The sequence below is a fragment of the Lissotriton vulgaris genome, chromosome 4_1, assembly GCF_964263255.1.
Source record: "Lissotriton vulgaris chromosome 4_1, aLisVul1.2, whole genome shotgun sequence".
NCBI classification, from domain to species: Eukaryota; Metazoa; Chordata; class Amphibia; order Caudata; family Salamandridae; genus Lissotriton; species Lissotriton vulgaris.
In genome coordinates, this window is record NC_141691.1 from 2,059,994,563 (window position 1) to 2,060,018,617 (window position 24,055).

The 24,055-nt window shown below is 45.3% G+C and overlaps 1 protein-coding gene across 1 annotated transcript in view; it reads right to left on the minus strand.

Moving 5' to 3' along the window:
- LOC147724965 (E3 ubiquitin-protein ligase TRIM39-like) overlaps positions 1–23,343 on the minus strand; it is a 163,763-nt gene extending 140,420 nt beyond the window's left edge. Inside the window, exon 1 of the mRNA XM_086918142.1 lies at positions 23,194–23,343. Within this exon, the coding sequence (XP_086774268.1) occupies positions 23,194–23,343 (150 nt within the window). The remainder of the gene's footprint in view (positions 1–23,193) is intronic.
- Between the last annotated feature and the right edge of the window lie 712 nt (positions 23,344–24,055).

The window sequence follows — 24,055 nt, forward strand, 5'->3', positions numbered from 1 at the left end:
TGCCACGGAAAGGTTGGTAGGAATTGCTGTGGTGGCCCATAGCGGGGGCCTGGGGGCTGCACTTGGGGGGTACCTATGGCATTTTGTGGGTTTGTAGGGAAAATGGATTAGAACTTAGCTAAACTAAAATCTGAATAATTTAAATTGTATAGTAAATGGTACTTTATCGTAAATTAATTATTTAATTGACTATTATTTATGCAAAATTGTTTAATTGTTATATTATATTTTTCGATTAATTTGTTATGTAGATTTCAATTCTATTATTAGTAATGGTAATTTATATTTAGTTGTAGGGTTTGTAGGAGGAATCAGTTGAGAAGTTAAGTAAAATAAAATGTATTTCAATGTAATATTAATTTATTTTTATGTAAATCATATATTATGTGACTATTAATTATGTTACTTACTGCCTGTATTCATTTTTGTTTAATTGTTGTAGCTTTTCATTTCTTTTAAGGTGTACTTGAATGTTTATATGTTTATTGCGTATGCATTTTTTAATACTGTGTTACATATTTGAGGAGCATAGGGTGGTAAGATATTAAAGTTCTAATATGTCATATCACCATTTACTTTGATGTAATTGATTCTTTGGTAATTAATTGTGTATAATTGTATTCTTGTACTTAGATTAGTCATATGTTTTTTTTTTGATTCATAATTAAATTAATGCAAAGTTTTTTTATTATGTTTGTGAAATGATTTTCGTTCCAAAATTTGGTTTGTTTTTAAGTATTAATTTTAATTAAATAATTTAGTACCTATTGTAATATTTTGAATTTATGTATTTCGCTAAGTGAATGGTATTATATTGTACTTTTATTAAGTAACAATATTATTTATATATAATATTATTTAATAATGTTTTTATTAGGTATTAAAGTATTTAGGTAAATGATTAGGACTTGTATTCTTTATATGTAATTTTTTTGAAGTCCAACACTTTTCCTACTGTGACTTAAATTGGAGTGAGAATAGTAAATCTAACCACTTTGAAGTCCAACTACGTATCCTACTGTTTCTTGGACTGGAGTGGGAATCGTAATTCTAACTCCTCCAAAGTCCAACCTTTTCCCTACTGTTGCTTAGACTGCAGTGCAATTGAATTAATTATTTAATCATGTAATGGAACTGTTTTGTACTGCTCATATTATTAATGAGGTTTTTTAATTGTGCATACTTTTTATTATATATATATATATGTAAATATTATTCCAGGTTTGCCCCGATCTTCAAGGACGCCACTCCACATGGAATTAATACACAGATTATTTATTTCCAAACTGCCAACCAGTGCCTCCAATTATTTTCTAGTCCCAACGCGTTTCCGAGCGCCTGCTCCTTCTTCTTGGGGAATTTTGACCTTCACGGAAATGATGTGCTTTTATTTCCGTTTTTCAAACATGCACTCCCAGGTGAGTAGCATGCTGGGCTTTGTAGTTTATTTCTGCGGAGTGCGGCCTTGAATCTGGGCAACCTGGTATGATGTACAATCACGGCGGTTCCGGCCGTGGAGGCGACGCACCACCTTAAAAACAGCAAAGGTCCGCCGGAGGGGTACTGTGCCTCTCTGCCTGGGCGTTGATGGTGTTTTAAATTAAGCAAGCAGAATCTTATCTGGGGCCCACTGGAGGGCTGAAAAACTTTATCCCTGAAATGAACTGATGAAAACAAACGCAACGGAGCGTATGAAATGCACAAATGAACTACATCCCCCATGTTGCACCAATGAATTCCTTCTCGACTGTGAGGGCACACCGGAGGCCATTCAAAGTAATTAAGTGTGCTTAATAGGGGGTGTGGCAGCAGGAAATGTTTTCAAACGTTGGCCTCTGATGAGAGTCATGAAGGACTCGAAACGCGTAAGGCCGAGGGATTTTCCTAAACGAGATGGGAAGCTGCTTGCTTCGAAATAAATGGTTTGTAACCCACCTGACTGCGGAGTGCGGCCTTGAATCTGGGCAACCTGGTATGATATATGTAAATATATATATATATATTATTTTTATATATATTTCATATCAATCTTTAAAACATGTGTTTATTTGATTTGAACTTTTAAATAACATTATTTTGGACAATATTTATGTAATTATTTACTTTAGGCAATATGTTTTACCATTTATGTTACATTGTATTAAATGTATGAAATGTAATCTTAAAAATATATTACTTTAAAGTGTGTATGTAGATCAAAAAACAAAATTTCTGTTTTGAACGATATTCCCTTGTCATTTCTATTTTAGTTAAACAATATTTCTGACATAATATTTTTGTCAACGATATTTTTTACCACAATATTGTGTCAGTGAACCCAAAGCAGCAATACAATCTTTCCTCCATCATACAGTGGCCATTGCTTGGAAAGCAGCATTACAAGATGTCCTCACTCGCAAAATAAGCACAGCAGCATTACAAGCATCCCTCCCTTACACAACAGGTGCAGCAGCATTACATGCTTCCTTCCCTCCAACAGCAGGTGCAACAGCATTACAAGCTTTCCTCCTTTACACATCAGGTACAGCATCATTAGGTTTTGAAAAAAACGGGGATTAATGGTCAAACTTCTATGCAAAAATAAATACAAAATAGCACACCAAGATTAATCAATCTGGAATTATTCACTTGTGAGCAACTTAAAAAGACACATTGGATCCAAGACAACTGTCTGGTGACAGCACAAGTGCCTAGGGGATGGCGACCTGTGAACAGGCGGGTTCGGTCATTCCTAGATAGTAAAGGGAGGGTCATGGAATGGGCCACTAGCAGAATGAGTGAAGGAGGATTTGGAGAAATTGTGTTTTGCAGTTGTGGCTGGTCACACGAGGTTGCAGGGTGATTCCAAGTAGAACACTCAAGAGGAGAATATGTGTTTCCCTCTTTTTCTTTCTTGGGTTTACCTCCTCTGCTTCCATTTCTCTCTTTTTTCACTCTCTTCTAATGTTTATTCTTCTTTTCTGGTTTCTTGCTATTCTCTTAGCCATCACTCTCACATTCTTTATCCATAATTGCCTTTGTTCCAGTCTCTCCTCTCCTCTCCCATCCTGTTCTCTTGCATCCTTTTCTGTGTCACACTTCCTTTTTCCTCGCTGTTCCACCCATTTATTCCCCTACTCCCTCCTATCTCCAATGTCACTCTTTCTATCCACCTCCTAGGAACAATGAAAGGATTTTTACTGCCCTGAAAAAAGTATCATTTTTTTCTACCAACCCTACGCCCCCAAGCAAAGGAGCCATGTTCTCTGCTGATACTGGTAATAGGAAATCCTCTGCAGGAGGCAGCCTAGGCAGTCATTTAGTATTCCTTCTGCAAAACATACTCAATCATCTCCTCCCCACATCCTTTCTCCTTTCTCTTCTTTTTTATATTATGATTTTATTGAACATTTTCAGACATGCTAAACATTCCCTTAAATTGACGCCCTGCATCCTGCCTATCACACAGAGAGCCTCATTACAATGTCGTTGGGAAACGGCTCAGAACGACTGGGTTTCAGCACCATTTAGGGTTCTGAGAGTCTGACCAACCAATTACAATGCTTCCGGACATCGTTTGGTATGACTCCCATTGTTTTCAACTGAAGCCTGTGTTCCGAACGACAACACAGGCTCCTATTGAAAAAAGGGGTGGTTGGGGGAAACCTTGCACCCTGTGGCGGTCACCCCATGGTCCCTGCCACACTGTGCATGGTTGGAAAGAGGGGTCCCTTGGGTACCCCCAGGGGCCCAGCCCAGAGGTCTCCAGGTGAAGGGGGACCTTCTACGGGCCCTCAAAATCAGATTGCGACAGCCGTTTAGTGACAGATACGCCGCCTCCAAATGGCTGTCAGAATCTGACATTGTATTTACTCGCCTGAAACGCAGTCCATAGAGCTGTACGAATTGTGTAGTCTCCCAATGCCATTCGGAAATTATTTGAACAGACTGAACGCTTACCTCGCATTGTGATCGCTTGTTAGGAAAGTGTTCCCAATCGGCCGGAAAGATAGGTTCTGAAACGGATTTGAAGAATCCCAAAGCCATTTGGAGCCATTCCGAATGACATCATAATTGGCCCCAGAATAAGAATAGTTATAAAGTTTAAATATGAATAAATAGCTCACCACATGATCAGCGCATGGGTTACAGAACAGTTTCCTCAAACATCCTGCATCCCCAGATTCCTGCCCACCCCATCGCCTCCATAACAATTCCTCTATAACCTCGCCAATCAGTCCAAACCGTAGCATGTTGCACTCATGCAGCCTATAGATTCCTGTCTTCCTCTTAATCACACGCTTCTCCCACCTTCCTTTATCTCATCCCTCACTTCACTTTCTTTATCTCACATACCCTCCTCTCACACTTTTTATATGCATGCCCCATCTCTCTCCATCGTTACACACTCCTCTCTTTCTCCCTTCTTCAGTCACTTTCTAGTAACTCACCTCATATACACACACCCTACTTTATTCCAGACTATCCTCTTTCAAAACTTCCTTTCATATATATATTCTTGTCTCACCATATTCTATTTTATTACACTTTTTTAGGATTTGTGACAACTATAAACAAATTAAAGACATTAACTGAGGAATAACATAAAGAAAAACACTTACCAGAATGTATGTCATCCAGACAATTACACAATGTATAAATATCTTCCAATCAGAACATATATAATGTGTATATACTTTGTGGCCCCTTGGTGTTCGGATATACTTGCACACTAGGTTCCATTGTAACCAGGATGAAAAGTAGTTCCACCATTTGTGTTTGGTTGGTTATTTTCTTTTTTGTGTGTGATGTGTGATTTTTTATTGCAACAACTTTAAATAACAGTTGCACAGTGTGGTATACCAGTTTGAGAGCATCAGACCGTATAATGCAATTTGAGAGCATCAGGCATATAATGCAATGCAAGTCAAACAGGGGGAGGGGGAAGGGTGAGGAAAAAGGGAAGGAGGGGTGGCATGGTACCTGTGGGGCATAGCAAGCCCCCTTCCGGCATTGATATGTGTCCCTCTAGGTGTGAAGGGTTGATGTGTCATCAGCCTAGGCCTGCTAGGGAGGGGGGAAGATGGGAGCCCGGGTTACCAGTCTGGGTAGGGGGAGAGGGTTGTGCTCCCTGTATATGAATGATGAGACCATAGAGGATCATAATGGGGGTATGCTCTAGCAAGGGGGGTAAGGGAGTGTGGACCCAGTTTGTCGGACTGGCAGGGTCTCCTGCTGTATGACGGGAGAGATATGATATACCATGCTTTGAGCAGTAGAGCAGAGGGTGATAAGGATTGCGTTGGTGGTTCTCCCTATGAAGGAGTGGTTTGTGTATCTCCATCTGTGTGCCCAGAAGAGTAAAGAGAATCAGGAAGGGGGAGGGAGGGCCATGATAAGGAGGGAAGGTAGGAGAGAAGAAGATGGAAGCGGGGAGGGGACCATCAAGAAGCAGACTTGGTGGGGCATTCTCAAGCCAAATAAAAGGGCTCTTCCTCAATCTACCCACCTCAGCTATGCATCTAACGGTGGTGCCGTCTCCACTCTCCGATGTTTAGTGATGTCCCCTTTAGCTAATAGTATGCAAAGCTCCACCAATGGTCTCTCTTCTCTCAAACTTCCCTCCTTCTCTAAACCAGGATAGATTTATCCCAGAGTCCTGATTCCTGTCCATATAAATGCAGCATTTGCTTAAGTCTCTGATTCACGCACATAGTATATCACAAATCTGCGTATAGAGAAAAATGGTCTTCATAATTCCGGTGCAATTATTCTACCAGCCCATCATCCCATAACTTGTTGCCAAAGATTTGAAGGTGAAGAAGAATAAAAAGCGAAAAAAGCAGAAGGCAAAATACCATTCATTCTAACTCAGGATGATCATATAATATAATAAATGTATGTATGTGAGAAAGTACGGCTTGAAGTTCAATCGAGTAAGAACATGCTGCATCGGGGCCAGTCCAGAGAATTAAAGGCCTTTACAAAATCAAGGAGCTTTAGCACACCGGGCCAGAGAAGTCCTGCATTAGTGTGAGTGCAGTCTGAACTCTTTGGATGCAATGACCAGTGCCCTGTTTGGCATGAACCATTTTGGTCTCTTCATATCGCGGAGCCAATTTCCCTCATCAACCTGTTGGCCAATGTCTCCCACTCCATCTTACTGTCCACCTTGAAATCTGTGGGTATTGATGGACCCGCCCTGGCCTGGATTGCTAGCTTTCTTTCTGATCGCACTTTTCAAGTCTTTTCTTCTACTTCTGTTTCTTCTATATTCCCCTCCCCTCACGGTGTTCCCCAGGGGTCTATTCCTAGCCCTCTTTTCTTTAATCTGTATGTGAGACCCCTGGCATTCTTGGCAGAGCAAGCTGGTCTCACAATCTATTCTTACGCAGACGACACACAAATCGTCTACTCAGTCTCTACCAATAAACATCTTCCTACGTCTTCCCTACAGTCCGGACTGAAACACATATCTGACTGGATGTACAAACATAAATTAAAATTAAATGGGGACAAAACCGAGCTGCTCCTGTTTGGTCCAGATACTTCACTCTGGGGCCCGCAACATTGGCCTCCTCAGATGGGCCCTCTACCTACTCCATCTGTGACAGCCCGCAATCTGGGGGTCCTCCTTGATAACCAGCTATCTTTTAAGCAACACATTGTAAAAGTCTCCGCCACCTGTACCACCATCATCAGGTGGCTAAGAAAAATCACGTGGATGCTTCCAGCTGACACCCTGAGGCTGACACCCTGAGGACTGTAGTCCAGGCTCTCGTCACCTCACGTATGGACTACGGGAACATTCTACTTTTGGGTGCCTGTAAGGAGGTAACAAAGAAATATCAGGTGGTACAGAACATGGCAGTTCGCCTTATATGTAACCTGCCTGCCAGATCATCGGCCACCACCCATCTGCGCAGACTGCACTGGTTACGAATTCAGAGCCGAGTGAAATTCAAAGCACTCTGTTTAATGCACCATATTAAGACCAGTAAAGCTCCGAAATATCTATCCTCTTTGGTGCAGCAATATGTTCCCCCCCGCACACTGAGGTCCTCCACTCAAAACAAATTTAGGATACCTCGTGTTAACAGAGCTAAAATGGGCGGTCGCTCGTTCTCCTTGTTAGCACCCTCTTTATGGAATTCTTTACCCCAAACTCTGCGTTCTGAAGTCTGTTATCTGACATTCCGTAAAGGAATGAAGACCTGGCTTTTTAATACTTAATCTGCATGTCCTTTATTCCTCACACCAAGTTTACCTTTTGTTTGCTTTAGCGCCGGGAAACCTCTGGGTAGCTGCGCGCTTAATAAATGTAATTATAATAATAATAATAAGGACCTTAGCTTCTAACTTAATTAATGAGATTGGCCTGGGCAATTTTCCGGGTTTAAGTAGAAGTGTTAATATAGCTAATTGGAGCTCTCCAGGCAAAGACCTGTTCAAACTGGCTTCATCCAACATACTGCAGGTGAGGTGACGCATTTGATGTAATCTGCAGAAATGACTATATAGGGAATATGTTTTGGCCTGGGTCTTACCGGTTTGCATTCCAGCCAAGACACTGGCAAACTCAACTTCAGTGAGTGAGGATTGAAGTTTGTCCTAAAAATTATTGGATAGACCTTGAAGGGGAAGGTCACCTATCGGGTGAGACATGTGTTCCATTTTGGGAATAGTCCTGGAGTAATACTTACAAAGTGTGATATTAGTCTGTGAATACATCGGCTATGTCAAAGGTATCTGTTCGCAATATTCTGGAAGTGTCTCGGATACAGGGGACTGGTCTAAAGGTGGTCTCTCTGTGTCAACTAGTACAACACGATTTACACGATTTGTCCTCATCTCTCATACTCTCCGTAGAGATGCAATCCATGTTAATCTAGCTGTGTCTAATGTCAATTGTCAGAGAGATTCTCTAGAGATCTCTAATTCCTTTAGTAGTGAGGTCTCCATTGTAGAGTTTGAGTATTTTTGTTGTAAGATTGCTAACTTCTGCATCTTTTAATACATTTTTATGGGCTACATAGGATTTGGCTTTGTCCCTAAATACTGTTTTAAGGGCTTCCTATAATGTGCTACAGCCAGACTCATGAAATAAGCACGGACTGTGGATTTCAGCTGGTTTTATACAAGACCCATCAAGAAGAGGAACCAATCACTGATGATGCATCTCAGTTCTTCTAAACTCATCCAGAACATGAACTAATGGCTTACGCAGGACCTTAGCTGATCCAACATTTCTCCAAAACCCATCAATAACTTGTATTATTCTTGATTAGAAATGATTTGAGAAGTACATCTTTTACCCAAGGAGATACAATTGGCATTGCTTAGAAAATACCCAAACTGACCCGGCACCTTCACAACGCTTTAGGACATAATCTCAACTCAACAAAGGTCAACAGGCACAAGCGTCAACAATAAAAGGCCACCAATTCAATAGTGACTACAATAACACATTCCCTCGGCATGCTCAGTACACCATTTATCCACTGGCATGTTACAAAGACATTATTCTGTGACTATGGACAAGTCAATAGTAAGCACCCTTTGTCAATACTGTAGTCAATATTCTGGAATCAAGATGTGTTCTAGTAGACATTCTGGAATTCAGATTATGATAGCAAAGTAACAGTGCAAAGACACACAGAAAAATGCATACACACATTCACACTCAGTTGCTGTCCAAACTTACAGACAGATAATTCCTGACACATTCATATACAAATCCAGTTGCATACATAGGCATAGAGATGCACTATTGACCCAATGATGCCTATACTCACAAATTCTTCCACACCCAAACATACACAAACTTATACACAGACCGGTACAAACCGCCCGGACCTGCTCCTGCACGGTCGCTCCCCCACGCTCCCCGATCCCACTCCCTGCTGGGCTGCTGCTGGCTACATTTTGCATCGTGACCTGTGCTGTGCTGTTGCAATTGGTATTGTGATCTGTGCTAAGTTTATTTATTGCATTGTAGTCGGACTTGAATAACGCTTGCCTCACCTCATATTGTCATTTTGCTCCGCTCGCTCTGCTGAACATTTATTTATTTTTATTTTAGCGCTCTCTGCTTACTGGGACTTTTGTGCTCACGGGGCTTTGATACATCTGCTGCCCCTGCCTCGCTTCGCCTTTGACCCTCCATTTTGTTTGTTGGTTTCCCCTGGCCCGCCCCTCCTCCCCGCTACCGCCTCCCAGCTGCTGCCCCTCCCACGCTCCGCCCCCTCCACTATCCATTTAAGGCTGATGACCCAACGCGCTGCGTCCACGCCGAAGGTGCGCCAAAGGTAAGCCCGTCTACGCCCATCCGCGCCAAGACCGCGCCCATGAGGTTCCGTAACAATTGTAAGTGGTGTTTTCGACTCGCACGAAAATGGTCAAGTCTGGTATCTACGAACCGCAAATGACGAGTTTAGTGGGTGTACGCGTTTTCGCTGTACTAGCCTAAACCATTCGTTTGTTTCGTGGGTTTCTTCATCTGAACCCACGGGTTCCATTTTAGATATGGCATACAGTTTGTCTCTTGCCCTCAAGTAGCCAGCGAACGGACGCTGTCCGCTTCGTGACCCTGGGATTCCCAAACTCTTGCGGAAGACACGTGTTCCTTTGAGGGTGTCCTTATGATGAGGGGGATGACACTGTAAGGCAGATGGCCCCGCTCGAGGCTCATCTTGCCGTGCCGGTCTATTGTTTCAGTTGTGCATTCATTAGGCACGTCCTTTTGATCCCTGAAATCGTGTTTCCTGATAACACCCCTTTTTACACTTTCTTCAATCCGTCCTCTATCCTTCGTCTTCCCCTGCACCTGTTTCTGACTCTTCCTTGATTCGTTTACAGCCGAGCGGAATGCACTAATGGTGGGAAGATGTACTTTTACAGTTGGGAACTGCCAAATGCTACTGTAATTATGTTCCGGGCCCTGAATACATGAAAGCGACCCCCTATGATATTTACTGTGGGAACTGGGTTGTAACCTTTTGTCTGTCATGTTATCCTATGACAGAAAACTGTATAAGAAGAGCGATCCACAGATACAATTTGAATCAGACTCCGTGAACTTACATGTTGTGTACTTCTCGTGACTTCTGTGTTCCCTGCAGTAAATAAACCTTGAATCTTTGACGCCGAAGGAAGTGTCCCGTGTCTCTGTCATTTGTACGCCGGAACAGGTAACCCACGAAGGTTTCAGGTGTTATCCCTGGCACCGCTGGGTCTTAGAATAACCCAGTCCTTCAGTTGGCGCCCAACGTAGGGCTGCATCAGTGGTACCGGTCCAAAGCCCGACGATCATGAGGAACTTCGTGTGAAATCTCCGAGGGAAGGTGCACCCCGCTTCATCGATCCTGTTGTCGAAACAAGTGGCCCGACGACTTTTCCCGCGAAGATCCCCGCCTCTTGACGGCTGCGACGGACTGCTGCCCTGACTGTAGACCTGTTTTGGCGCCTGGCGTAGACCTTGGTACAGTGAGACGATTGACGGGCCTTCCTGGTGATGCCATTGATCTTTGAGTTAAGTATTTGTGGGTCGCTCCCAAAGTCCTTTGTTGTTGTGGGTGCTTAGTTGTTGCATGGTTCCATTGCATTTGTGGTTCTTGGTATTTTGTTCTTCGTTGTTCTATTTGACGTCTGCAGTCGCCAAAAACCGAGGGTTTTTGCACTTTTGCAGGGACATTGTAATCCTATAACCCTTGACGTTTGTGAAACTCGGTTAGTGTGCACGATGCCTGGCGGTAGTACTTTGTTCAGTTGCTTTAGAGGTTGTGGCTCGGATTCCCGGTTGGAGGACTCGTGTCCGGTACCTCCGGTCGGAACTCCGACTTACGAATTATATAGTCGACATGGTTTGGGTCCTATCACATTCAATGATTGTTGGGTTCGCTATACCAAAGATGACGGTGTCCTTAGTTGGCCACCTCATGGTAGTTTTGAGACTCCGATTTTAGATAATCTTGAAGTTAAATTATTCCAAAGAAAAGCAAGGCCGGCCATGTTTGATTCCTTTCGGTTATGGCGTAAGGAAGCCAAGCAGAAAGAAATCAAGCAGCTTAAACGTAATAAGAGAGAAGGTATCGTTACAACGATGAGAAATGCAGAGCAGTTTCAGCAAGATAAAGAAGAGAAGGAGAAGGACGTTTTTGATAGATTGCAACGCATGACAGTGGATAAATGTTATCCCGCTTTACCGACGGGTACGGATAAGAAGGGAGAGGAAGCAGTAGAGGACCCTTTGTTGTCTTATCTACTGAAGTCGCCACCTCCATATGCACAGGATACCACAGCTCCTGTGGTCCCCCCTGTTCCTCCACCTGCTGTTCCGGCAGCTGTTCCTCTACCTGCTCCTGTTCCTACTGCTCCTCCGTCTATACCTTCTCATACTACTGTTCCCGCTACTTCCACTCTTGTGGCTACTCCTGCTGCTCCTTCTGTTCCTGGCACTTCTATTATTACCCCTTTGCTTCTCTCTTCTACTTCGTCTGTTCGACGCCGTGTTCCTACTGTTGCTGCTAACTTCTATACTTCTATTGGACCGATTCTTGGGTCTGTTGATTCAGATGCTCCCCAAAGACAAAGTCAGCTTCCTGGTGGTAGGGAACGTGACACGCTATATAATATGGCGAAAAATTGGATTAGATATCCCCTTAAGAATCCTTCACGTATAGTTGTTGAGACTTTCTCTCAATTCAATGAGCCGACACAAAGGCTCGTGTTTGAAGACATGTGCAAGCTCCTACGCGATGAGATATCAGTGGATGCGGCTGATGATGTATTGGCTGCTCTAACTGACCTTCAGCTCCAGTTTTCGAGTGGTATAATTGTGGGTAGCAATGTTCGACGTGCTGTCGAGCAGTTACTATCTTTTCGTCCTGCTATAATGCCTCGAGCATTGTTTAAAGACGCAACTGAGGAATGGATAGCAATGCCTGGTCAGTATCCCATGCGCGAAGTTCCACCAGTGTGGATGCCTGGTGATGCACAGGCTAATCCTATTATTCTGCCACACTTCCAGAGAGTGTGGATACACCTTCCATGGAAACGATCGGAAGTTTTGCAGGTTAAGCAGACTTTGCCCGACCCTCGCAAAAATCCTGCAGGGTACTATAAAGAATTGTCTCAGTTAGTGGATGCTACGATAATGAATCTTGCCGACATCGATATGCTGTTCGGTAATGTCGTACCGCAACCGGTAGGGGCGAAAATTCGTCAGGAAAACCATATAGCCGAGTTAGGCGGTGACTGGGCTGCTCTTGTGGCGGCTAATGCCCGACAAGTTGGTGGGGCTAAGCCTGAGCAGCTCATCACTGATCTTCCCCAGAGAATAATTACCCTTATGAAGACACTTATGCCAGCTATGAAAGTTAACTGGGACAAACTGTCCGCTTGTAAGCAAAAGAAGGACAAGAGTGTCTCCGATTTCTTCACAAGGTTTGAGGAGGCATTCATCGATCACAGTGGTCAAGATATGGGCACTGAGGGAGGTCAGAGATTGTTTGTGGACAAATTTGTGTCAAATTTGTTGCCGGACCTAAGCAACAAATTGAGAAATTCTGAGAGTGCATGGACTGTTTCTACTTTGGCCCAGATATTGGCTACGGCTCAATATTATGAAAATAGAGAAAAAGAAGAAACAGATCGTGCAGACAAAAAGACGAAAGAAGTTAAAACGAAAGTGTTGTTGCAACAAGCGTATCCTCCGCGCTCGAATCAGAATGATTCTCAGCAACGGAATAGATCGCAATCGCAGTCATCTAGGTTACAATCGCGAAATGACTCTCCTTCGCAGAGATCTATGCTTGGGTACAATCAGTGTGCCTATTGTAGGGGTGATCGAAATAGTGGAAATTCATCTAGAGGGGGCCGTAGTGGTCCTCAACAGGCTTCACGGGGTAGAGGTTGTGGTGTTACGCAAAATCAAAATGATCGTTCTAATAATTCCTCTGATTCTAATAATTGTTTCGATCAGCGTGGATCATCATCAGGCAGATCCGCACAATACAATGTGGATGATTATTACGTCGATCAGGGTGCTGACGACGGTAATTACTAGGACAGCCATAGGCAAGGAGAGGGAGTGGTATCAGTTCCGGTTGATCAGAGAGGGCCTTACGTCGCAGTTGCCACCTCGGGCGAAAAGTTCCATCATGCATTCGAAACTCCCTGGCGCACCTTTGTCTGGCTTAACAAATGTTTCTGTTGGATTCACTGGCGCCCCTGTTAGCAATCCGGTTTCTCGCCCTTTGCCCCTTACAATTGGGCCACGTGAGCTGAAAGCTCCTTTGATTTTGACTACTGGTTGTGGTGAAAATCTTTTGGGCTTGGATTTGCTGAAACGACTGTATGCGACTTTGTATTGTTCTCCTGCGGGGGTAAAGCTTACTTTGGGCGAGAGAGTCATCTCTCCTATGTACTTGTCCATCGATAAGCTCCCACCGGAATTGAGTTCTCTTCCTGCATCTTTGTGGGCAACAGGTCCCAATGACGTGGGCCTGCTTGACATCTCCCCATATGTTGTTCAATTGAAATCAAATGTGCGGTTACCACGTATTCCCCAGTCTCCCTTGATGGTGAGCGAGCGTTGTTAGCGATCATCTACGATTTGATCGAAAAAGATGTTATTGAGGAAACTCGGGGAAACGTGTGTAATAGCCCTGTGTTACCCATCTTGAAACGCACTGATCTTTCTAAGCCTCCTGTTTATCGTTTTGTCATTGATTTACGGGAGGTGAACAAAATTGTGGTTCCTCAGTTCCCTGTGGTGCCTGACATTACGGCCTTACTGACTCTGATTCCAGCATCTGCGTCCTGGTTCTCAGTGATCGATCTGAAGAATGCTTTCTTTAGCATCCCGATTGCTGGGGAGAGTAGGGACCTTTTCGGTTTCTCTCTAGGTAGCCGCAGCTTTAGGTTTAAACGCGCTCCTCAGGGCTACTGTGAGAGTCCATCGATATATAGCCAAGCCCTGAAAAGCCAACTTGATGCGTTTGTATTGCCGGCTGGTGCGGCTTTGATCCAATATGTCGATGACTTATTGGTGGCTGCGGACACACAGGACATTTGCAAAATTGCTACGGTGTCGTTGTTGCAACATCTCTGTGACTTACATCACAAGGTGTCACCTTCTAAGCTACAATATTGTTGTCAAGAAGTAACCTATCAAGGTCACTTATTGTCAAAGGAGGGGAAAGGTTGACCCCAGAACGAATTGCAGCGATCGCTCGAATGACTGTGCCAACAACTCAGAGAGATGTGCGTGCCTTTTTAGGTATCACGTCATACTGCAGGCAATGGATTCCAAATTTTTCATTGCTAGCGAAACCATTGGTGGCTCTTACGTGCAAGGATGTTCCAACTCCTTTGCCATGGACGGAAGAGTGTCAGAAAAGTTTTTCTGAACTACGTGATGCGTTGTGTTCGGCCCCTGTGTTAGGTACTCCTGACTACAGTAAGCCGTTTACACTATACTTTCACGAGAGGGAAGGTTGTGCGTTGAGTGTTCTGACGCAACAATTCGGTGGTAAGCAGCGTCCATGTGCATATTTTTCCTCGACCTTGGACCCGGTAGCTAGAGCATTGCCGAGTTGTTTGAGAGCAACAGCGGCAGCTGCGGTGTCCATCCGACAATCTGCAGGATTGGTCATGGATAATATGCTTACGGTGATGGTTCCGCATGCAGTTGACACTCTTTTGAATCGTACGAAAACTCAACATTTGACGAGCGCAAGGCTGTCTGGTTATGAGTTGACGCTTCTGGCAAGTCACATTCAAATAAAGCGCTGCAATGTCCTAAACCCGGTGACTTTGTTGCCAACCAATATGGAATCAGATGAGGTAGCCCCACACGACTGTTACTTACGAACTGAGGAGGAAACGAAGGGTCGTGTTGACCTAAAAAACACTCCATTGGAAGACCCCGATGGTACTTTGCATGTGGATGGTTCGTGTTTTAAGTTGCCGAATGGTGATGTGACGACTGCGTATGCCGTGGTGACGTTGAGTACGGTGGTGGAGACTGCGAGATTGAATCAGAACTCTGCACAGGCGGCGGAGCTAATTGCCTTAACCAGAGCGTGTGTTTTGTCGAAAGGGAAACAGGTGAATGTGTTTACGGATAGTCAGTATGCGTTCGGTGTTGCGCATAGTTTTGGACGATTGTGGAGAGAGAGAGGTTTTATGACATCGCATGGTACGAAGATTCAGCATGGACAGCTTGTGAATGATCTTTTGGATGCACTTACATTGCCCAAGCAGGTGGCGATTATTAAATGTAGTGCGCACCGTAAGGTGACGGATGATGTTGGTCGTGGTAATGCGTTCGCTGATGAAATTGCCAAGGAGACTGCAAGAAATCTTACAACTAGGATGTATGTGACGAGTTCGGTAAGGTGGCCTGCAGAAGCTGGTATGTGTGAAGACACTATTGAGAGTGTGAAAGCGATTCAGAACGAGGCCACTGAGACTGAAAAGACCAAGTGGAAAGAGAGTACGGGAAAGTTGGATGCGAATGGCTGTTGGATTGATTTGTCGGAGAGTAAAAGGTGGATGTTGCCGGATGCGTATGTGCTAGCTGTTGTAACTATGGCACACGGCTTGTCACATATTAGTGCGAAAGGTATTTGCAAGTTGTTGTTTCCCGTATTGAAGAATGATGGTATCGCTAAGTGTGCTGAGAGATTGGTCAAAAATTGCATGATATGTATGATGTATAATCCTGGCAAGGGAACTCCTACACCCCCTGGCCACTTTGCTTCTCCTTCATGTCCCTTTGAGGTGATTCAGTTGGACTTCATCCATATGGAGCGATGCAATAACCTAAAATACGTTTTGGTTGTCGTTTGCGCATTCTCCCGATGGATCGAAGCCTACCCTCTTAAAGACAATACTGCCCTGTCCACAGCGAAAGTCCTACTGAAGGAATACTTTCCTCGGTATGGAATGCCACGGATTGTATGGTCTGATAACGGAAGTGAGTTTGTGGGGAGCGTGATGAAGAGTGTGTGTAAGGGCCTTGGAATTACACAAAAATTCCACAGTGCCAACCATCCCCAGTCAGCAGGTTTAGTTGAGGGGTACAATGGTACTCTTAAACTAAAACTCGCAAAGATTCAGGCTACGACTGGTCTCTCGTGGCCTGACGCTTTGCCCTTAGCTCTTCTGTCAACTAGGGCGACTGTACACTCTCGAGTAGGGCTGAGCCCATATGAGATTGTGTTCGGCCGTGTTGCCAATGTTTGGGGGGTCCCTAGAGCCGGTGTGTTCGCTGATCTTGAGTACCCAATGTTGATCGATTATCTTCATGATCTGACTGTTAAACTGAGGTTACTTCACCAACAGGTTTTTGAAGCACTGCCAACGCAGACGGAGGGTCCAGGCCACCAGCTCCAGCCCGGAGACTGGGTGGTTACGAGGAACTTTGGCCGAAAACCAAATCTTGAGCTGAGGTTCATCGGACCCTATCAGGTGCTCCTTGCCACGAGAACTGCTGTTCGTTTGGAGGGCCGCAAACATTGGGTGCACGCCACCCATACCAAGAAGGTACCAATCCCTTTGCCAGCGGACTCGTGGGTGACGAAGGGCATCGCTTCGTCTGAGGCTGAGGTTTTGCCAAACTTTGTTCCATTCAGTGACGCTCAGCCTGTGGGAGATACCTCAGTGCAGCCAGACGATACTGTTGAACATTTGTCATCGGAGAACTCAAGATCTGAACCATTGTCTGGTCGACAGGATTCTGTTTCACCACCTGACCAACTGTTTGAAGATCAGACTCGTCCTGGGAGAAGCAGATATTTTCTCCGTTCCGACACTAGAGACTAATAAAAAATATTTTTGCTTTCTCCCCTGACATTCACGTTACCCCATTATCACTTTGAACATTTTCAATAACTGTGATTTTTGTATGAATTGTGAGTTTTTCCGCACATGTGTATTTGATTCCACAGCTAGAAGATTTTGAATATATTGTCTAAATTAAAAGTACCTTACATCCGGGTGGACCGTAGGGCCGTGCGGGTACTTCCTTCTGCTTAGTAGGTCCTAACGCTAGGTTGGAGACCGTTGATTCCTAGGAACTCCTGGGGATTGACTATTGCTACACAGAACGAAGTGCGTCAAGAGCGTTGCGGACGGTTTTAGAGGATGGCTTTCTCGAAGCTGTCGGAATTGGAAAAGACTCAATCTCAAAGATTTGAACTGCATAGGATTGCACATACTAAATGCTTCATGTTTCAGGTGTTCCTTCTGTTCTTAACTGTTTCTTCGTTATTGGTGGGTGGAGTGTATTACATGATACAGTCATTGTTGCCTTCTGCTTCACCTACCCCTTCTTCTGAACCTAAACCTACTTCCACTGTTTCCCCTCATTCCTTCCACATCTTACCACAACACGAGCAGGTTAGACGTGCGGAATTTATGAACAATTCCTTTGTTCAGCTCCTTCATCAGCATCAGTTGGTAATGAACACTACGAATTGTTGGGTGTGTGGGTTAATGCCACCTACCACTGATAGGGGAATTCCGTACTTGGTCCTTCCTTACAGTTCCCAGGGTTCAGCTCGAGCATTCCAAACAATGTTTCGTAGCGCACTAGATTCTTACCCCCACCGAGAGCCACGCACTGCAGATCATGGTCCCGGCCCGTACCACAAGCCTTTGGCAAGAGCGATTGCCGATTTAGATAGGGATATCTTTGACGCATCGCTTATCCCAGAGGAGGAGGTGCGAGCATACCAAGATCTGAGTGAGGCTGAGTATAGCACGTCAGTGGGTGATCGGCAGCTTAAAAGGTCGTCTCCGATCTGGATCGTACCCTATCTCGGAAATTTCTGTCTGAAAGGCTTAGGCCGAAGCCCGCGAGCTCAGCTCGGGAGGAGTGCCTGTACCGAAACGTATGTTTTGCCGATGACCACTTCCCCTGTTCTTCTGACTGCCAAGGGTACTTACTTTGTTTGTTACGACCGGGCATATACATGGCTGCCTCGTGATTTTTCAGGCACATGTTATATTGCGAATTTGTTGCCGCCGACCTTTACTGTTGGGTCGGATTATCAGAAGACCAGAGTTGTGAGAGGCGTAATTAGCGAAGAGGACACTGCCGGTCAAGAAGCAGGAGACTTCTTTAAGGGTTTCTTGCCGTTTTGGGGACCTATGATTAATAGTAGGAACCTGAGACAGTTGACTCGAGTGGTGGAATCGACCGCTAATATCACTGCGAGCGCCCTTGGCAACATCACAGCAGAGCTTCAGGCGGACAGGCTTATGACGTTACAAAATCGTATGGTTTTAGACGTTGTCTTAGCAGATAGAGGTGGAGTATGTAAGGTGATCCATTCGAGTTGCTGCATTTTCATTCCTGACAACGCTCCAACTGTCTATCAAGCCATCTCGAAGTTGCATAAGATCTCTGAGTCCATACACGTGGACGTAGGAGATTGGACGCTACTCGGGTGGTTTTGGGGCCTGATGTCGACGTGGGGTTGGAAGAGTCTGATGATCATTGGGGTCGTTGTAGCATTTCTGTTCACGTGCTGTCTTTGTGTGCAGTGTGGTCCTGCCTTATGTGGCCTCTGTGCTACGACGTGTATACGGCGGCCGCCTGTTACCAAGGAAGCACTGATGGATAGAATAATGTTGCAGCAACATCTGGATGGTCTGATGAATATCGAAATCGATTCTGATTCCGACTAGTGCTTGCCTACATGAGGGCAAAAGGAGCGTCTGAGGTTCCGTAACAATTGTAAGTGGTGTTTTCGACTCGCACGAATATGGTCGAGTCTGGTATCTACGAACCGCAAATGACGAGTTTAGTGGGTGCACGCGTTTTCGCTGTACTAGCCTAAACCGTTCGTTTGTTTCGTGGGTTTCTTCATCTGAACCCACGGGTTCCATTTTAGATATGGCATCCATTTTGTCTCTTGCCCTCAAGTAGCCAGCGAACGGACGCTGTCCGCTTCGTGACCCTGGGATTCCCAAACTCTTGCGGAAGACACGTGTTCCTTTGAGGGTGTCCTTATGATGAGGGGGATGACACTGTAAGGCAGATGGCCCCGCTCGAGGCTCATCTTGCCGTGCTGGTCTATTGTTTCAGTTGTGCATTCATTAGGCACGTCCTTTTGATCCCTGAAATCGTGTTTCCTGATAACACCCCTTTTTACACTTTCTTCAATCCGTCCTCTATCCTTCGTCTTCCCCTGCACCTGTTTCTGACTCTTCCTTGATTCGTTTACAGCCGAGCGGAATGCACTAATGGTGGGAAGATGTACTTTTACAGTTGGGAACTGCCAAATGCTACTGTAATTATGTTCCGGGCCCTGAATACATGAAAGCGACCCCCTATGATATTTACTGTGGGAACTGGGTTGTAACCTTTTGTCTGTCATGTTATCCTATGACAGAAAACTGTATAAGAAGAGCGATCCACAGATACAATTTGAATCAGACTCCGTGAACTTACATGTTGTGTACTTCTCGTGACTTCTGTGTTCCCTGTAGTAAATAAACCTCGAATCTTTGACGCCGAAGGAAGTGTCCCGTGTCTCTGTCATTTGTACGCCGGAACAGGTAACCCACGAAGGTTTCAGGTGTTATCCCTGGCACCGCTGGGTCTTAGAATAACCCAGTCCTTCACCCAGCGCCAGACCCCTTGGTCCTCGCAATGCCCAGTCCACCCGCATTACATACGACTCATCCATCCTCCTAGCACTTAATCCTGGCAGACTCCCTACCTGTGCCCTAGCCACACCCGGACACACCCATGGACCCTTCACATACCTCTCCTGCAAGCACGCATGCATCAAGACCCACATCACATCCACAAACACCAAACAGAGATCCAACACTAACCACCTTAATTGCATCCTTCTCAACACCCGCTCGGTTCACCAACACGCCATCGACCTATGGAACCTACTGGACACCATCTCTCCAGACGTCGCATTCCTAACAGAAACTTGGATGAACGCCTCTTCAGCTCCAGACATCACCATAGCCATCCCGGAAGGCTACAAAATCATACGAAAAGACCGCACCAACCAAATAGGAGGAGGCATCGCCATTGTTCATAAGAACTCCATCCACATCTCAACCAGCTCCGACACCAACCTCACCAGCGCCGAACACCTTCACTTCCAAATCCACACAGACCCCAAGACCACACTCAGAGGCACACTCCTCTGCAGGCCCCCAGGATCCCGTGCACAATTCTGTGATGACATCACTGACTTCATCACCCCTCACGCCCTCCCCTCCAAGGACTACATTCTACTGGGAGACCTCAACTTTCACCTGGAAAAGAGCAACGACAGCAACACCACCACCCTTCTGGACAATCTTGCCAACCTTGGACTCAATCAACTAGTTAACACCCCCACCCACTACGCAGGACACACTCTCGACCCTATCTTCACCTCCAGCAAACATGTCTCCTTCAGTCACACCACAGCTCTCCACTGGACAGACCACAGCTGCATTCACTTTGTCTACAAAAAGACCGCAATCCAATTCCACCTCAACCTACTCTGCGAAGAAACTGGAACAAAATCCCCATCGATCAGATCTCCACATCGCTTCTCCAAAACCCCCCTGCCTACTCATCGAACCCTAACCAAGCAGCCATTAACTTCACGCAATGGCTGACCAATAGCGCAGACAACCTAGCACCTTTGAAAAAACGTCAAACCAAGCTTGGCTGCAGAAACGCACCCTGGTTCAACGATGAGCTTAAGAAATCCAAGAAACTCTGTCGCTCCCTTGAGAAGGCCTGGAAAAAAGACCCAAACTCCAGCACCAAGGACGCCTTCAAAAACGCCATCCACATTCACCACCAACTGATCCGGACAGCCAAGAAAGCCTCGTTCAAAAACAGACTAGACAACAACGCCCATAACAGCAAGGAATTATTCAACATCGTCAAAGAGTTTACCAACCCCACTGCCAACTCAAACGACATCACTCCATCTCAAACCCTCTGCGACTCCTTAGCTTCATTCTTCCACGACAAAATCTCAGACATCCACAACAGATTCAACAACCAACCCGGAGACCAACCCACTCAACGTTCTACGGATCCTTCACCACCCCTGAACACCCTCAATAACTGGAACCCAATCTCCACTGATGACACCATCCGCCTGATGAACTCCATCCACTCAGGATCCCCCACAGACCCATGCCCTCACCACATCTTCAACAAAGCAGACTCCATCATCGCACCCCACCTCCGAGACGTCATCAACTCCTACCTCAACTCAGCCACCTTCCCGGAAAGCTGGAAACACGCCGAACTCAGCGCCCTTCTGAAAAAACCCACAGCTGACCCCACCGAACTCAAAAACTACCGCACCATCTCGCTCCTTCCATTCCCCGCCAAAGTCATCGAGAAAGCAGTCAACAACCAGCTCGCCGCCTTCCTCGAAACCAATAAAGCCCTCGACTCCTCTCAATCCGGCTTCAGAGCCAAACATAGCACTGAGACCGCACTCATTGCAGCAACGGACAACATTCGAACACTACTGGACAATGGAGACACAGTCGCCCTCATCCTCCTTGACCTATCTGCAGCCTTTGACACAGTATGTCATAGCACTCTACTACAACGCCTCAGAAACATTGGAATCCAAGGAAAAGCACTGGACTGGATCACCTCGTTCCTCGCCGGAAGAACTCAGAGAGTCCACCTCCCACCGTTCAAGTCAGAGGCCTCTGAAATCATCTGTGGCGTCCCACAAGGATCCTCACTCAGTCCTACCCTCTTCAACGTATACATGAGCACCCTCGCGACCATCGCCCGCCAACACAACCTCAACATAATCTCCTACGCTGACGACACCCAACTAATCCTCTCACTCACCAAAGACCCTAACACCGCCAAAACCAACCTACATAAAGGAATGAAAGAAGTAGCAGAGTGGATGAAAATCAGCCGTCTGAAACTGAACTCAGACAAAACAGAAGTCCTTATCTTAGGGACCACCCCCTCCGCCTGGGACGACTCTTGGTGGCCAGCGGCCCTTGGAAAAGCTCCCATCCCGACGGACCACGCACGGAACCTGGGCGTCATCCTGGACTCCTCACTCTCGATGTCTAGACAAGTCAACGCCGTTTCATCATCCTGCTTCAACATTCTTCGCATGCTCAAAAAAACATTTCGCTGGATCCCCACCGAAACCGGAAAAACGGTCACCCACGCACTGGTTACAAGCCGCCTGGACTACGGAAACACCCTATACGCCGGCACCACCGCAAAACTTCAGAAAAACGACAACGCATCCAGAACGCATCAGCTAGACTCATACTTGGCATCCCGCGTAAAGACCACATCTCCAATCACCTGAAAGACCTCCACTGGCTCCCTGTCAATAAGAGAATAACTTTGCGCCTCCTCACCCACACACACAAAGCACTCTACGAACTTGGTCCCGAATGCCTCAACACGCGAGTTTCCTTCTACACCCCCCCCCCCGCCAGCTTCGGTGTTCCAACCAAGCCCTTGCCGCTGTTCCGCGCATCAACAAAACCACCATGGGAGGTAGATCCTTCTCCTACCTGGCGGCCAAAACCTGGAATTCACTTCCCATTCACCTCCGACTCACCCAAAACCACCTAGCATTCAGAAAACGACTTAAAACCTGGATATTCGACAAATAATTTCCCTACCCCTCCTCAAGCGCCTTGAGACCCTCTGGGTATGTAGCGCGCTATATAAATTATTTGACTTGACTTGACTTGGCTTGACACAGGTAAGTGTACGCTCACAAAGAGATGACTAAAAACGCAAACACACATATGAAAACACACATACAGATGCATGCACTCCCACAACTGATTGTTGCAGAGCACACACAAACACAGCCACATGCACACAAATAAATAGACAAATATCTCCATGGACACCTTTAAAACCAGATGCCTACTGTCCATTCATATCAACTCCGACACAGGCCATGTGATCATGGAATTATTGCTTAAAGGTTGGCAGGGTAATTCTTGTTTTTGCCTCTTTCAGGAAGACCCTTGGAAAGATCTGGGCCACAAACCCCCGGACTGTGGCTCCCCAGCCAGTACATTTACCCGTTGGAGGTATGACCCAGGCTAGAGGGTAACCCAGAGGCCTCTTTGCATCTCTAAACTAGACAGGCACATGCACAAACCGCACACACACAATGATAAATCTTTAACTGCACAGGACTCACGGCTGCCACTCACCCTCAAAGTGGTGTAATGTTCCTCTTTTCTGAGTTTAGACTCCTGAATGCATCCCATCTCTCTCCTCGGATGACACAGCCAGTCCTGGATCTTAGCCTGCAGTGAGGAAAGAGCACGACAACTGAGGATCTGTAAAGTGAAGTGGATCATTTGATAATAAACACTACATAATGATCCGCATAGATGCAGACTGTAATTACCAGTCACATATTCACATTTTGATCACCAGTTAGACATATCTTGATTTGTAAGATTTAGCCACAGTTTTCCAAGTTAAACGATTCAGCTGCACTTATCCAAGATGTAAGCAACATGTCACACATGTACAGATTTTAAATTTGTTTGTATAATAAAATAATTTTTGACCCAAATATAATAGATTTGCTCTGTATTGTTTAGCTTCTTTAAGGTCTGTTCCTTTCATCTATTTCATGTTCTTTGTTTTATACATTTTGCCTCAATAGGTTGCTACTAGTTTTAAGTGTATATTGTATAAATCCTATATTTCTAATAGCAAATAAAAACAAGCTTTTGATAATTGCAGCCCTGATGAAGCTTGTGATACAACAGTGAAACATGTTGGCTGTCTTGCTGAGTCATATGCTGTTTACTTGAATAAGAATAAAGGATCTATCTAAAAAAGAAGTCTGTACTTCCTTGGTTATTTGGACTTAAAGACTGTTATACTTTGGTTGTTGTTGCCCATCTGTTTGCGTATGAATTTAGGAGTTTAGATTTGGGGCTGTTGATCCGGGGAGGTAGGCAACAATATTGCCTATTTAACTAGAAGGTTTACAGGAACCAGCCTATGGGTGAGGAGAGGTGCCTTTAGCAGTCCACATTTTTGCAAAATGTACTGAGA